The 13,357-nt window shown below is 37.6% G+C and overlaps 1 protein-coding gene across 1 annotated transcript in view; it reads left to right on the forward strand.

The window, feature by feature from the left end:
* The window catches only part of SEPTIN7 (septin 7), a 67,092-nt gene that overhangs the window by 15,342 nt on the left and 38,393 nt on the right, over positions 1-13,357 (forward strand). Inside the window, exon 3 of the mRNA XM_062179557.1 lies at positions 13,053-13,159. Coding sequence (XP_062035541.1) covers positions 13,053-13,159 — 107 coding nt within the window. The remainder of the gene's footprint in view (positions 1-13,052; positions 13,160-13,357) is intronic.

Here is a 13,357-nt window from a genome sequence, read left to right on the forward strand (position 1 = left end):
GAGTGCCATTTAGGGCATCTGTGGTTCTATGAGTCTGCTGTGTATCCCACTTCCCATGTTGGATTGTTTTCTCCTTTTTAATTCTATCAGTTATTATTAGCAGACACTAGTCTTGTTTATGTGATCCCCTTGACACTTAATCCTATCTTTATGATCAATTATGAACTTAAACTGATCACTTTAGTAAGATGGCATTGGTACATGCCACTTTAATGGGATTTGGAATCCCATGGCACGTTTCTAGCTCTACCATTAGGGGTAAGTCTGAGTGTGTGCTGAACTGTACATCTCCTCCCTCTCTTATTCCCACTCTTACTTTTAACAGAGATTTTCAGTTAAATTTGAACACCTATGAATAATTGTGTGTTAATTAAAGAGTTCAACCAATGGTATTAAGTAGAACAAGAAAATACTAAAAAGAATAAAATAGTAAGCTGTTCCTCAACAGTCAGGACAAGGGCTGATCAAGTCATTGTTTTTCATAGTGTCAATTTCACTTATACAGATTTCCTTTTAGGTGCTCAGTTGTCACAGATCAGGGAGAACATTTGTCCCTTTGGGACTTTGAAGCCTACTTTCTTAGGATCGATTGCCACTTGTCATCTTTGCATGTTGGTATAATCTGGCATATGTCACCTTCTGTTTACTAGAATTTATTAATTTCATATACATTTTAAATAATTTTAGGGATGCTTCTTAAAATTACTCACAGAAACACTTGCTGGATATTCTGAGCTTTGAGTTTGGGGTGGATGTAGTAATTTATTTTGAAATAGCTCTTTGGGGCCGGCACCGTGGCGCAGTAGGTTAATCTCCGTCTGTGGCACCGGCATCCCATATGGGTGCCAGTTTTAGTTCTGGCTGCTCCTCTTCCAATCCAGCTCTCTGCTATGGCCTGGGAAGGCAGTGGAGGATGGCCCAAGTGCTTGGGCCCCCGCACCCACATGGGAGACCGGGAAGAAGCACCTGGTTCCTGGCTTTGGATTGGTGAAGCTCCGGCCATTGCGGCCATTTGGGGAGTGAACCAATGGACGGAAGACCCTTTTCTCTGTTTCTCCCTCTCACTATCTGTAACTCTACCTCTCAGATAAGTAAATTAAAAAATCTAAAAAAATAAAAAGAAGTAGTTTATAAGCTTATATAAGTAAGAACTATAGTTGGGTGCTGTCTGTACTTCAATTAAAATTAACACCTGTATTTTAGTAATAGATAACATCTGAGGTACTTTTTATATCAAGTGCTGTTCTAATTAATAAAATAAGTATCTTGATTCAGGTCATGTACTTGTATTCTGATTAAATTAGGAATTGAATTTGTGCAAAGATCAAAACCCAGGAAAAATACCGGAAGAAATGTGAGGAACAAGATGGAAGAGCTCTGCAATTTGGTCACCAGCTCTCCTCTTGCCTCAGTTCTAATATGGTCAAATCTCTTCAAAGCAGATAAACATACTGTTTCTAAAAATAATTTCTCCTTTCCACATCTTTATCGTAAGATGGGCTAAAAGTGACCGCTTTTACCTACAAGTATTCCAGCAAGTTGAAATGCTTACTGAAACAATATTCTTTCAGAGTCTCATTTCGAAATGTGCCTTCTTTTCCAGGCTGGTGTGATTTCTGTTTTCTGAAATTCCATTGCTCTTGTGTGTCGAATTCATGATCTTAATCAAATTCTGCCTTGTATTATGGTTGTTTGCATACTTTATGCCTCCTGCCATATTTAAAGTTTTGAAGGCAAAGATTCTCTTTGCATTCCTTATTCACTTACTTTATAATAAATTATTGATCTCTAACAAAGTGCCAGGTACTATTCAAGTCACTGAAAATCTAGATATTAGTAAGACATGACTTTAAGTTGAGGAGAGGCTAGTAAAGCAAAGATAAGAAAGTATCTTTAATTGGGAAACTTTTTGGATTCTTCTTTTGTAAATCCTATGGATCCCAAATCCAAGGACCTGAAGGCAACTGACCTTGATTATAAATAAATGTTAGTGTAACATTGTTCAAAACCTCATGTACATGTCATGGACACTCATTTCATTAAAGTTAGTATTAAAATTTAGTATTCTTGAATGATGGTGGACTTGACTCCACATGCAAGAGAGTTGTGGTTATTTAAACCTACTTACTATGTTATGTGTATTTTATTAAAACTCTAGTCACTTTTGCTTTGTAATTTTCACAAAATATTTAACATCTTAAATTATAAGGATTATATTTTGTTTTAATAAGGACAGGAAAAGCTAAGATTTTTAAAAATTTATTTAAAAGGTGAATTGATAGAGACAAAGAGAGAGATAACCTTCTATTTGTTGGTTTACTACTGAAATGCCTGCAACAGCTGAGTCTGGACAAGACTTAAGCCAAGAGCCCAGAACTCAATTCATATAGCTGGGATGGACCCAAGTACTTGAGCCACCATTATCTGTTGCCTCCCAGGGTGTGCACTAGATTGGGAGCGAAGCTGGGACTTGGACCCAAGGTCAATGAAATGGGATGTCGGCATCCTAAGCAGTGTCTTAAGCACTGTGTCAGAAGTGTGCTCTAGAAAAAAGAGTTTAAATCAAATTATTTCCCCTTAAATACCGATAAAGGGAATGCTAATGACTCTGTTCTAGATTATATACATATATATAGTACATTGCATTTCTTTTTATTATTTCATTATTTTTGAAGATTGATTTTATTTATTTGAAGAACAGAATTACACACACACACACACACACAGAGTTCTTCTATTCACTGTTTCACCCCTGAAATGGTTGCAATGGCCAAGACTGGGCTAGATTGAAGCCAGGAGCTTTATCCAGTCTCCCACATAGGTACAGAGGCCCAAGCACTTGGGTCATTTTATGCTGCTTTCCCAGGCTCATTAGCTGGGAGGTGGATGGGAAGTGGAGCAACCAGGAATCCAGCTGGCATCCACATGAAATGCTGATGTTGCAGGTGGCAGCTTTACCCAGTATGCCACAACGCTGGCCCTCCAAAGCATTACATTTCAAAGTCAGAATAAATGTAAAATAGACATTAATTTTTATCAATCAGCAGATTGTTCAGAATGTTTTGAACTACTTTAACTGTATTTAGTGGAACATTAAGCCTTTGATTATAATATAAATTAATATGTCAGAATATAAATAAAATATTAAGTTAGTAAAAAGTTGAGGCCTACTGGGAAATCCTTAGATCATTGGGGATGTACACTTGGAAAGGAAGGGATTAAGGTAGTTCTCTTGGGATCCATAAATTCTCTGGATAGGATTTTTATGAAAGAACAAGTCTGGCCACTCCCAACCTTTTGGCTTCTTGTCTTGTGATGTGATCTCTCTCTCGTGCACATGGCTTCCAATGGTAGATGAAATGATATAGCCCAGGCCGTTCTCGAGTTGGTGCTAAGCTGTTTGTACTTTCAGCCTCCAAAACTGTGAGAAATAGATCTCTTTTCTTTAAAGTACCCAGCCAGGGAAAAAATGGACTAATATGCTAATGTTACTCTTCCTGTGGCCTTGATCTCAGATGTTTTTTTCTCCTTGTTTAGGCTGCCTACTTTCTTTGACCTTTATTCTTAGTGATTGTGCTTTTTTTCTGTAAGAAAACATGACTGGTAATTAAATACTTTCATTACATCTACCCATTGTTAATTTACCTATGATTCAGGTGTCCACTGTGGCAAGGTATAGTTCTAATAAGATCCCTCACAACAGCATTTGTGTTACTGTAGATACTGTTGACCACACTTTATTGATCAGTACACTGACTCACTGAAGTTTGGGTTTGTGCAAGGTCATGAAACCAGTTTATTGGTGGAACTGGGTAAGATGTTCCAAAATCATTTTAATCTCTAATACAGTACTTTTCCCCTAGACCTTTATAAGTTAAACAATCTTTTTTTTTTTTTTTTTTTTTACTTTTGGAAAAAAAGTTTAAGATGACTTGGTTTAAGTGTTTATAAAGCTTAGTGGTGTTTATAGAAGCATAGGGAAAGTTGGGATGAGTTTAATTACACCTTTGAGGTGCTTCCCAGGAAAATTGGGAAATAAAAATTGTTTTATCAAATTATTTCCATAATATCCATCAAATTCCATATTTTATAAATTAATCATTGCTAAAATAGCTTGTGTTTTTATAGCTCCTGTTTAATGTCAGTATGGTCACAATGACTTCAGTAAGGTGACTTTGGTTATAAACTCCATTTTTACCCAACATTATTTGAATAACATTTTAGCCGTCTCCATAATATAATCATTCAAACACAGTAGCCTACTAACAGAATTGTACAGACTTGCTTAATGATTGTTTTTTATATATTTCTTAAAAATTTTGTTTTGAAAGAGTTACAGAGAGAGAGAGAGAGACAGAGAGAAAATCTTCCATCTGCTGGTTCCCTCCCCAGATGGCCCCAGTGGCTGGCAATGACCCAGGCCCAGGTCAAAGCTAGGAGCCAGGAACTTCTTCCAGGTCTCAATGTGGGTGGTGGGAGCCCAAGTACTTGGGCAGTCTTCTGCTGCTTTCCCAGGCCGTTAATATGGAGCTTGATCACAAGTGGAGCAGCCAGGTCACACCCTGGTGCCTTTATGGGATGCCTGCCTGCATCACAGACAACAACCTTACCCACTATGGCACAGTGCCAGTCCTGCTTAGTGACTTAAAAAAAAAGATAGTTCACTGAATCAGAATCTTATTCTTGAAGGGATGTAATAGCTCTGTTATTGTATCTTGTAAAAAATTCTCTTTTACTTATTCAGCCAGCTAAAGAGATTCTGATTTTGGTCTAGGACAGGTGTGAGATTTATTGCTGGGGATAGGTGGAGAGAACTTGGTATGAGGAAATTAAAGGCTGTTGAACTTTGGCTTTCTTCTAAATTTTGAGTGGATTTGTCTTTTACTTTTTGCATTTGAAATTCCTTATTTTTGTTAGTGCAACAAAGGCAATGGGGCCTTCACTCACTATTAAGAGTAAGTAGGCAAGAAGCATATTTTTTGGCTTCCTCAAAGTCTGGGAAATAGACCATACTGGTTAAGGACATGTTTGCCATTCAGGTCAAAATATGATTCTGTTCCTTGCTTAACTCCTCAAAACTTTTTTATTTTTTATTTTATTTAATAAACGTGAATTTACAAAGTGCAACTTTTGTATTGTTGTGGCTTCCCCCCACAACCTCCCTCCCTCCCACGGTCCTCCCCCTCCCCCTCCCTCTCCCATCCCGCCCTTCATAGAGTTTCATTTTCAATTACCTTCATATACAGAGATCAAATTAGTATATACTAAGCAAGGATTTCAACAGACTGCACTCACACAACTGCACAAGGTATAGGGTATTGTTCGATTAGTAGTGTTGTTTTTAAGTTTTATAGTAAAACACATTAAGGACAGAGATCCTATGTGGGGAGCATGTACCCAGTGACTCCCGTTGTTGATTTAACAATTGGCACTCTTATTTATGACGTCAGCAATCACCCGAGGCTCTTGCCATGAGCTGTCTAGGCTATGGAAGCCCCTTGAGTTCACCAACTCTGAACTTGTTTAGTCAAGGCCGTATCACAGTGGAGGTTCCTTTCTCCCTTCGGAGAAAGGCGCCTCCCTCCTTGATGGCCTGTTCCTTCTGCTGGGGTCCTCAGAACTTTTGTTTACTCAAAAATTATTTTACTTCTTCTTACTCCCTTTCTGATGCTCTTGTCCTCCTGTAGATCCATATTTTATCTTTCATGCCTGTAATACAAGTTTCCTCCTCCCCAAATAACTTCTGACATTTTTGTAAAGCATGACTACAGAAAACAATATCCCTCATTTTTTGTCTGAGAAAGCCCTATTTTTCCTTTTTTTTTTTTTCTTCTAAGATTTACTATATTTATTTGAAAGAGTTACAGGGAGAAGTAGAGACAGAGAGAGTGAATCTTCCAATAGTTCACTCCCCAAATGGCTGCAACGGCCGGAGGGGCTGAGCTGATCCGAAGCCAGGAGCCAGGAGCTTCTTCTGGGTCTCCCATGTGGGCGCAGGGGCCCAAGGACTTGGGCCATCCTCTGCTGCTTTCCCAGGCACATTAACAGAGAGCTGAGTCGGTAGTGGAGCAGCCGGGACTTGAACTGGTGCCCATATGGGATACTGACGTTGTAGGTCTGGGCCTTAACTCACTGCACTACAGTGCTGGCCCTTTCCTTTATTTTTCAAAGATAATTTCACAGGGCATAGAATTCTAGGTTGATAGTTTTGTTCTTTCACTGCTTTGAATATTTCACTCCTATCTTTTCCTGCTCATGATTTCTGAGAAGTTGAATATAACTCTTGTTTGTTACCCTATAAGATGGGGTGCTTTTTTCCTCTGGATTTGTTATTTTTGGTTTCCTGTAGTTTTAAAATGACATGCCTTGGTGTACTTCTGTTGGCATTTGTCCTGTTTGGTATCTGAGTTTCTGGGATCTGTGCTTTGGTGTCTGATATTAATTTTGGGGGCATTGTTAGTCATTGTTTGAAGTGCCTTTTTGTTCCTTTCTTTCTTTTCCTTCTGGTATTCTCATAATTATACCTTTTGTAGTTATTTCACAGTCCTTGGATATTTTTATTTATTTCAGTGTTTGTTCTTTTGCTTTTCTATTGAAGAATCCTCAAGCTCAGATTGGCTCCTCAGCTATATCTGGTCAACTGATAAACCCATCAGAAGCATTCTTCATTTCTGTTACGACGTTTTAAATCCCTAGCATTTTTTGTAGTTTTTGTTAGGATTTCTATCACTTGGCTTACATTGTTTATCTGAATGGGCAATGATATAACCTCTTTTGAAACATAATCAGATATGATTTGGAGAAGGTAAGAAATATATCATAGTTGACTATTTTAATCATCAAACATTTGATTTAGAGAAATGTTGATGGGGAAATGTGTATCTTAGAATAAAGGAGATTGAACAATTCTTTCTTATAACATACAGTATAAAAGATTTATTTTGCTCAGCTAGCTTAGAAGTAACTGGAGGCATAAATATGGAGGTGAAAACTAGAGAACTTAGTTATACATGAGCAATGTGGAAGTGGATTTTGAAGTATTTACTGTGGTAGTTACCACCCAGATATTGTATGGTTCGCATTGTGAATTTGTCTAGCAAAATATAAACTATAGTGAATAAATTAGTGAAGTAAGATTAATTATTTTTCTTTAAATTACAACCTTTCCACATGCTCCTAATTTCTTACAAAATTTCTATGGCTGTTGATAAAGTTTCTTGATACTAAAATACAGTTTGGTTTGTGGGGCTGGTGTTTTGGAGCAGCAGGTTAAGCTGCACCCTGTGTACCCAGTGCTAGAATACCAGCTGCTCAACTTCCGGTCCAGCTTTCTGCTAATGCTGGGAAGGCAGCAGGTGATTGCCCAAGTGTGTGGGCCCCAACCACCCACGCAGGATACCTGGATGCAGTTTCTATCTCCTTTCTTCGTCCTAGCTGTTGAAGCCATTATGGGGAGTGAACGAATGGGTGGAAGATCTCTTTCTCTGTCCCCTTCTGTTGCTCTGCCTTTCGAATAAATAATCTTTAAAAAGAAAGTTGATAAACTATCTCTTGTTATATAACTAACCTTGGGATTATCACCTGGGAATTGAATTTGAAAGCTTTGGCCCCTGATTTCAGTATGTTGGAATTTGTGGAAGTTTATTTAAATATAGCAAAATATATTAAAAAAATTGCTTATAGTGAAATTGTAGATCAGATGTACAAGGGAGTATTCACATAGTGAATTTTAAGCTTTTAAAAGATACAGAAAAAAATCCAGTGAGGATAATTGTAATCTTAAGTGAAAAAATAGATAGGTATTTGCATTAAAAAAGGTAAAGGCATTTCAAAGTTTCTTAGTGGGATAAGGTACATGCTGTTTAGAGGTAAGGGAAAAACTTTAATCATTGTTTCCTAAAGGGAGAATTGCCTGTTTAATTTAAAAAAAAAAAGGCAAATAATGTAGTTCTTAAACAGGAAAATCATGAGCTTGAGTTCTTCAGGGTTAGATAATTACTAAACTTTATTACATATTTTTGTTTATATATTAACTATAACTTGTTTAAATTTCTCTTCATGACTGTTGATAGAATGAGGACAAGCCTAGAAAAAAGAGCTACACAAATAGTTACATCATGCTGTTTTTATTTTGCCATGATAGTAAAGGAGGAGAAAAACCTTAGAGATGTTAAGTCATCTATGACAGTGTAATTATTTTTTTTAAAGATTTATTTATTTATTTTGAGTTACACAGAGAGAGGAGAGGCAGAGAGAGAGAGAGAGAGAGAGAGAGTCTTCCATCCAGTGATTCACTTCCCAATTGGCCTCAATGGCTGGAGCTGCACTGATCCAAAGCCAGGAGTCAGGAGCATCTTCTGAATCTCCCACACGAGTGCAGGGTCCAAGGACCTGGGCCATTGTCTACTGCTTTTCCAGGCCAGAGCAGAGAGCTGGATCAGAAGTGGAGCAGCTGGGACTCGAACCCATATGGGATGCTGGCACCGCAGGTGGCAACTTTACCTGCTATGCCACAGCACCTGCCCCAGTATAATTCTTAAAACATGAAATTCATGCCTACTTCCTTTTTAAACTTAGCTAAGGAAAATGATCAGATTCCTTTCTGAGTTAATTATGGCAGTAAAGTTCAGATTGGAAGTGAACAACCTAAAATTTAATGCTAATAATTCTGGGGCTTAAAAGTTGATTCAGCTCATTTATGAAATGGTTTTATACTTTTGAGGCCTTTTTTGGTGACTTTTCAAAAAATAGCAATTTTTAGGGAAGTTAGTTTTACCTGCAGATCATATTTTCATGGGGAAAAGAGGCTGCTTTGTACTAAATTGTATGGAAAGTTTTCCTTTTCAACTGAAAACATTTACGTTTGTATCATATAGACAGTATTTGGTAAAAATTGTATGTATTTATGATGTGTACATTATGGAATAGGTAAGTCAAGCTAGTAAACATATGTTTTACCTTATATACTTATATTTTGTAGTAAAAGTACTTAAAAATCTACTCAGCAGTTTTCAAGTATATTTTAAATGTAGTCACCATGATCTGTAAAGTAGATTTCTTGAATATTCCTTCTAACTGGACTTCTCTATCTTTTGGCTAATACCTCTACTCCCTCCACTCTCCAACTTCTGGTAACCACCATTCTTCTCTCTGTTTCAATGAGTTTGCCATTTTAAGTTTTGTATATAAATGAGAACATGTGGTATTTGTCTTTCTATTGCCTGGATTATTTCATTTAACTTATCATATTTCATCCATCTTGCTGTAAATGGCAGAATTTCTGCCTTTTTAAAAGCTGAATAGTATTTCTTCATGTATATGCATCAGATTTTTGGTTTGCTTTTTTCTTTTTCTACCTTAACATGTAAAGGTAGATTGTTAATTTAAGGTGTCCCTTTTTTATATGAGTGTTTACAACTACAAATTTTTCATCTTAGCACTGTTTTTCCTGCATCTCGTAAGTTTTGAATGTGATGTTTTTCTATTCATTTGTCTCAAGCTATATTCTCATTTTATTCTAATGTAATTTTCCTTGTCATTTCTTCTTTGACCCATTGATTGTTTAATGGTGCATTGTTTAATTTTCAAAAACTTGTAAATCTTCCAGTCCTTACTGATTTCTACTTTCACTTCATTGTGATGGGAAAAATATACTTTGATTTTAATCTTTTTAAATTTATTAAAACTTGTTTTAATTATTCCTGAAAAATATACAACTGAGAAGAATGTGTATTCTGCTATTGTTAGCATCTGTGGTAGGTCAAGTTGTTTATAATATTGCTCAAGTCCTAGGTTTCCTTATTCTGGTTTTTCTGTTCATGATTGAAATTGGAGTATTGGCCGGTGCCGTGGCTGAACAGGCTAATCCTCCGCCTTGTGACGCCGGCACACCAGGTTCTAGTCCCGGTTGGGGCGCCGGATTCTATCCCGGTTGCCCCTCTTCCAGGCCAGCTCTCTGCTATGGCCCGGGAAGGCAGTGGAGGATGGCCCACTGCGCCCGCATGGGAGACCAGGAGAAGCACCTGGCTCCTGCCTTCGGATCAGCACAATGTGCTGGCCGCAGCGGCCATTGGAAGATGAACCAACGGCAAGAAGGAAGACCTTTCTCTCTGTCTCTCTCTCACTATCCACTCTGCCTGTCAAAAAAAAAAGGAAAGAAATTGGAATATAGAACTCTCCAATTATTGCTAGAGAACTGTCCATTTCTCCTTCAGTTCTATATATGTTTGTTTCTCATATTTTGATATTCTTATGTTTGGTGTATATATGTTTATAATTTTTACATGTTTTTGGTCAATTGACCTTTTATTGGTATATAAAACCTTTCTTTGACTCTTGTAACAATGTTTGACTTAAGTCTTGTCTGTTAGTATGTGCACATACTTTCTTTAAAAATTTTTTTTATTGGCTGGCGCTGCGTGCAGCTCACTAGGCTAATCTTCTGCTTGCGATGCCGGCACCCCAGGTTCTAGTCCTGGTTGGGGCGCTGGATTCTGTCACAGTTGCTCCTCTTCCAGTCCAGCTCTCTGCTGTGGCCTGGGAAGGCAGTGGAGGATGGCCCAAGTCCTTGGGCCCTGCACCTGCATGGGAGACCAGGAGGAAGCGCCTGGCTCCTGGCTTCGGATTGGCGCAGCTCATGGGCCATAGCGGCCATTTGGAGAGTGAACCAACGGAAGGAAGACCTTTCTCTCTGTCTCTCTCTCTCACTGTCTAACTTGCCCTGTGTAAAAAAAAAAAAATTTTTTTTTCACATACCTTTTTGTTACTATATGCATGGAAAATCTTTTTTCAACCTAGAAGTCTCCTTTTATCTGAAGTGCGTCTTTTATAGGTAACATGTAGTTGGATCATGTGTTTTTTATTTATTGTGACAATATATACCTTTGGAGAATTCAATTTACATGTAACAAATAGTAATACAGAAGAACTAACTTTCATCATTTTGTCTTCTGTATATTATAAAAATGCAGTTTTTAATACCTCATTTCCTCCTTTACTTTTTTGCGTTGTGACACATTTTGATTTCCTTCTGATTTCTATTTTTTAAAACAATCTAGTCATTTTCTTTGTTGTTATCATATGGATTATCTGTAAAATCCTAAAGTTACTGCACTCTGATTTTTGTAACAATTTAACTTCAATCACAAAGAAAAACTACCTCATGCTTTTCTGCTTCTCTCTATCTTACTGATGTCACTATTTACATTTTTATATATTATGTGCCTATTAACCTAGATTTATGTTTTTTTATGCAGTTGCTTTTTAAATCTTAGAAAATACAAGGTGAAGTTAGAAACTGAAAGTAAAGTAATACTGGCTATTTAATAGATATCTTTATCTTTTCATAATACTTTGAGTTACTGTCTAAGGTCTTTTCCTTTGATTGTGAAGGACTCACTTCAAGATTCTTGTAAGATATGTGTAGTGGTGATGATCTCCCTTAAATTTTTGTTGATCTGGGTGTATTTTTTTCCTACCTCATGGTTTTTTTTTTTTTTTTTTTTTTTTTTAATAGTATTGACTTTTTTTTTTTTTTTTTTGGACAGGCAGAGTGGACAGTAGAGGGAGACAGAGAGAAAGGTCTTCCTTTTTGCCGTTGGTTCATCCTCCAATGGCTGCCGTGGCTGGCGCGCTGTGGCCAGCGCACCGCGCTGTTCCGATGGCAGGAGCCAGGTACTTATCCTGGTCTCCCATGGGGTGCAGGGCCCAAGCACTTGGGCCATCCTCCACTGCACTCCCTGGCCACAGCAGAGAGCTGGCCTGGAAGAGGGGCAACAGAGACCGGATCGGTGCCCCGACCGGGACTAGAACCCGGTGTGCCGGCACCGCAAGGCGGAGGATTAGCCTGTTAAGCCACGGCGCCGACCATTTTCCCTACCTCATGTTTTTTATGGATTGTTTTTCCAGATAGAAAAGTCTTGTTTGATAGTTAGCACTTCAAGTGTATCATCCTACTACCTTTTGGTCTTCAAGGTTTCTTCTGTAAAAATCAGCTTATAATATTATTTAAGGATTCCTTCTTATGTAATGGTCACTTTTTTTTTAACTTTTATTTAGCAAATATAAATTTTCAAGGTACATCTTATGGATTACAATGGCTTTTCCTCCCCATAACTTCCCTCCTGCCTGCAACCCTCCCAACTCCCGCTCCCTCTCCCACTCGTAATGGTCACTTCTTTGTCACTGCTTTAAAGATTTTCTCTTTGTCTTTGGCTTTTGAGAGTTTGATTATGTGATTTGGTGTTGGTTATGAGTTTTTCTTGCTTGGTGTTTGTTGAAATTTTTGAATTTATAGATTAATCTTTAGAGGGAGAAGGAGAGAAAGAGAGATTTTCCATCTTCTGGTTCATTCCCCAAATAACCACAATTGCCAGATCTGGGCCAATGCAAAGCCAGGAGCCAGGAATTCCATTCTGGTCTCCCACATGAATAGCAAGGGGCCTAAGTGATTGGGCCATGTACTTGCTGGAGTGGAAGCAGAGCAGTCAGACTTGAACTGGTACTCCGGTGTGAGATGCCAGCATTAAGTGCCAGTTTAACCCACAGTGTCACAATGCTGGCTCAGGGAAGTGCTTCTTTCATGGTTAAGAGTTTTGTGTTCTTTGAATCAACAGATTTCTGCTCCCCTCCTTTTTGAAAGGTTTCATGCTTTGGTAATTTATTATTATCTAAAATTAAAGACTTATATACCTTTACTGTTTATCATTGCAACAGCAATATGTTATCCAACTACAAGACTTCTCATAATTACCAATTTTAATTTCTAGGATTGTAGAAAATGCAGATAATTGCATTTAAGTAAATTACTTTTGAAGAACAGAGTTGGTGAAATTGTACAACTGAAAAGGATCCTTAGAAATTTGAGTCTAATAGATAGGAAATTGAAGGTGAAATACATATTCTAATAGAGGATCTTTGTAGTATGCTTTCTGATATCATTTCCTTGACTCATTGAGAAGAATATGTGAAAAGCAAGTTTGATTAAAGCAGTGGGTGAACATCTAAGGTGGGTAATATGACCAAATTTAACAGATTTTCCCCGTTTCTTTTAGGTGAATCTGGACTGGGAAAGTCAACATTAATCAACTCGTTATTCCTCACAGATTTGTATTCTCCAGAGTATCCAGGTCCTTCTCACAGAATAAAAAAAACTGTACAGGTATGTATGTTATTAAAGTTGATTGATAATAAACTGGAATAATGTTACAGTACACAAAACACATGTTCTGACTTTCATTATATTTGCCTATAGGTAGGCAGATTTGCCCTTTGCCAACGTAAAGTGGTATACATGACTGCTTAAAATTAAAAAAGAAAACATACATAGGTGGTACAGTTTACCAGGGGAGTTACCTTG

The sequence above is a fragment of the Lepus europaeus genome, chromosome 20 (assembly GCF_033115175.1).
Source record: "Lepus europaeus isolate LE1 chromosome 20, mLepTim1.pri, whole genome shotgun sequence".
Classification (NCBI taxonomy): domain Eukaryota; kingdom Metazoa; phylum Chordata; class Mammalia; order Lagomorpha; family Leporidae; genus Lepus; species Lepus europaeus.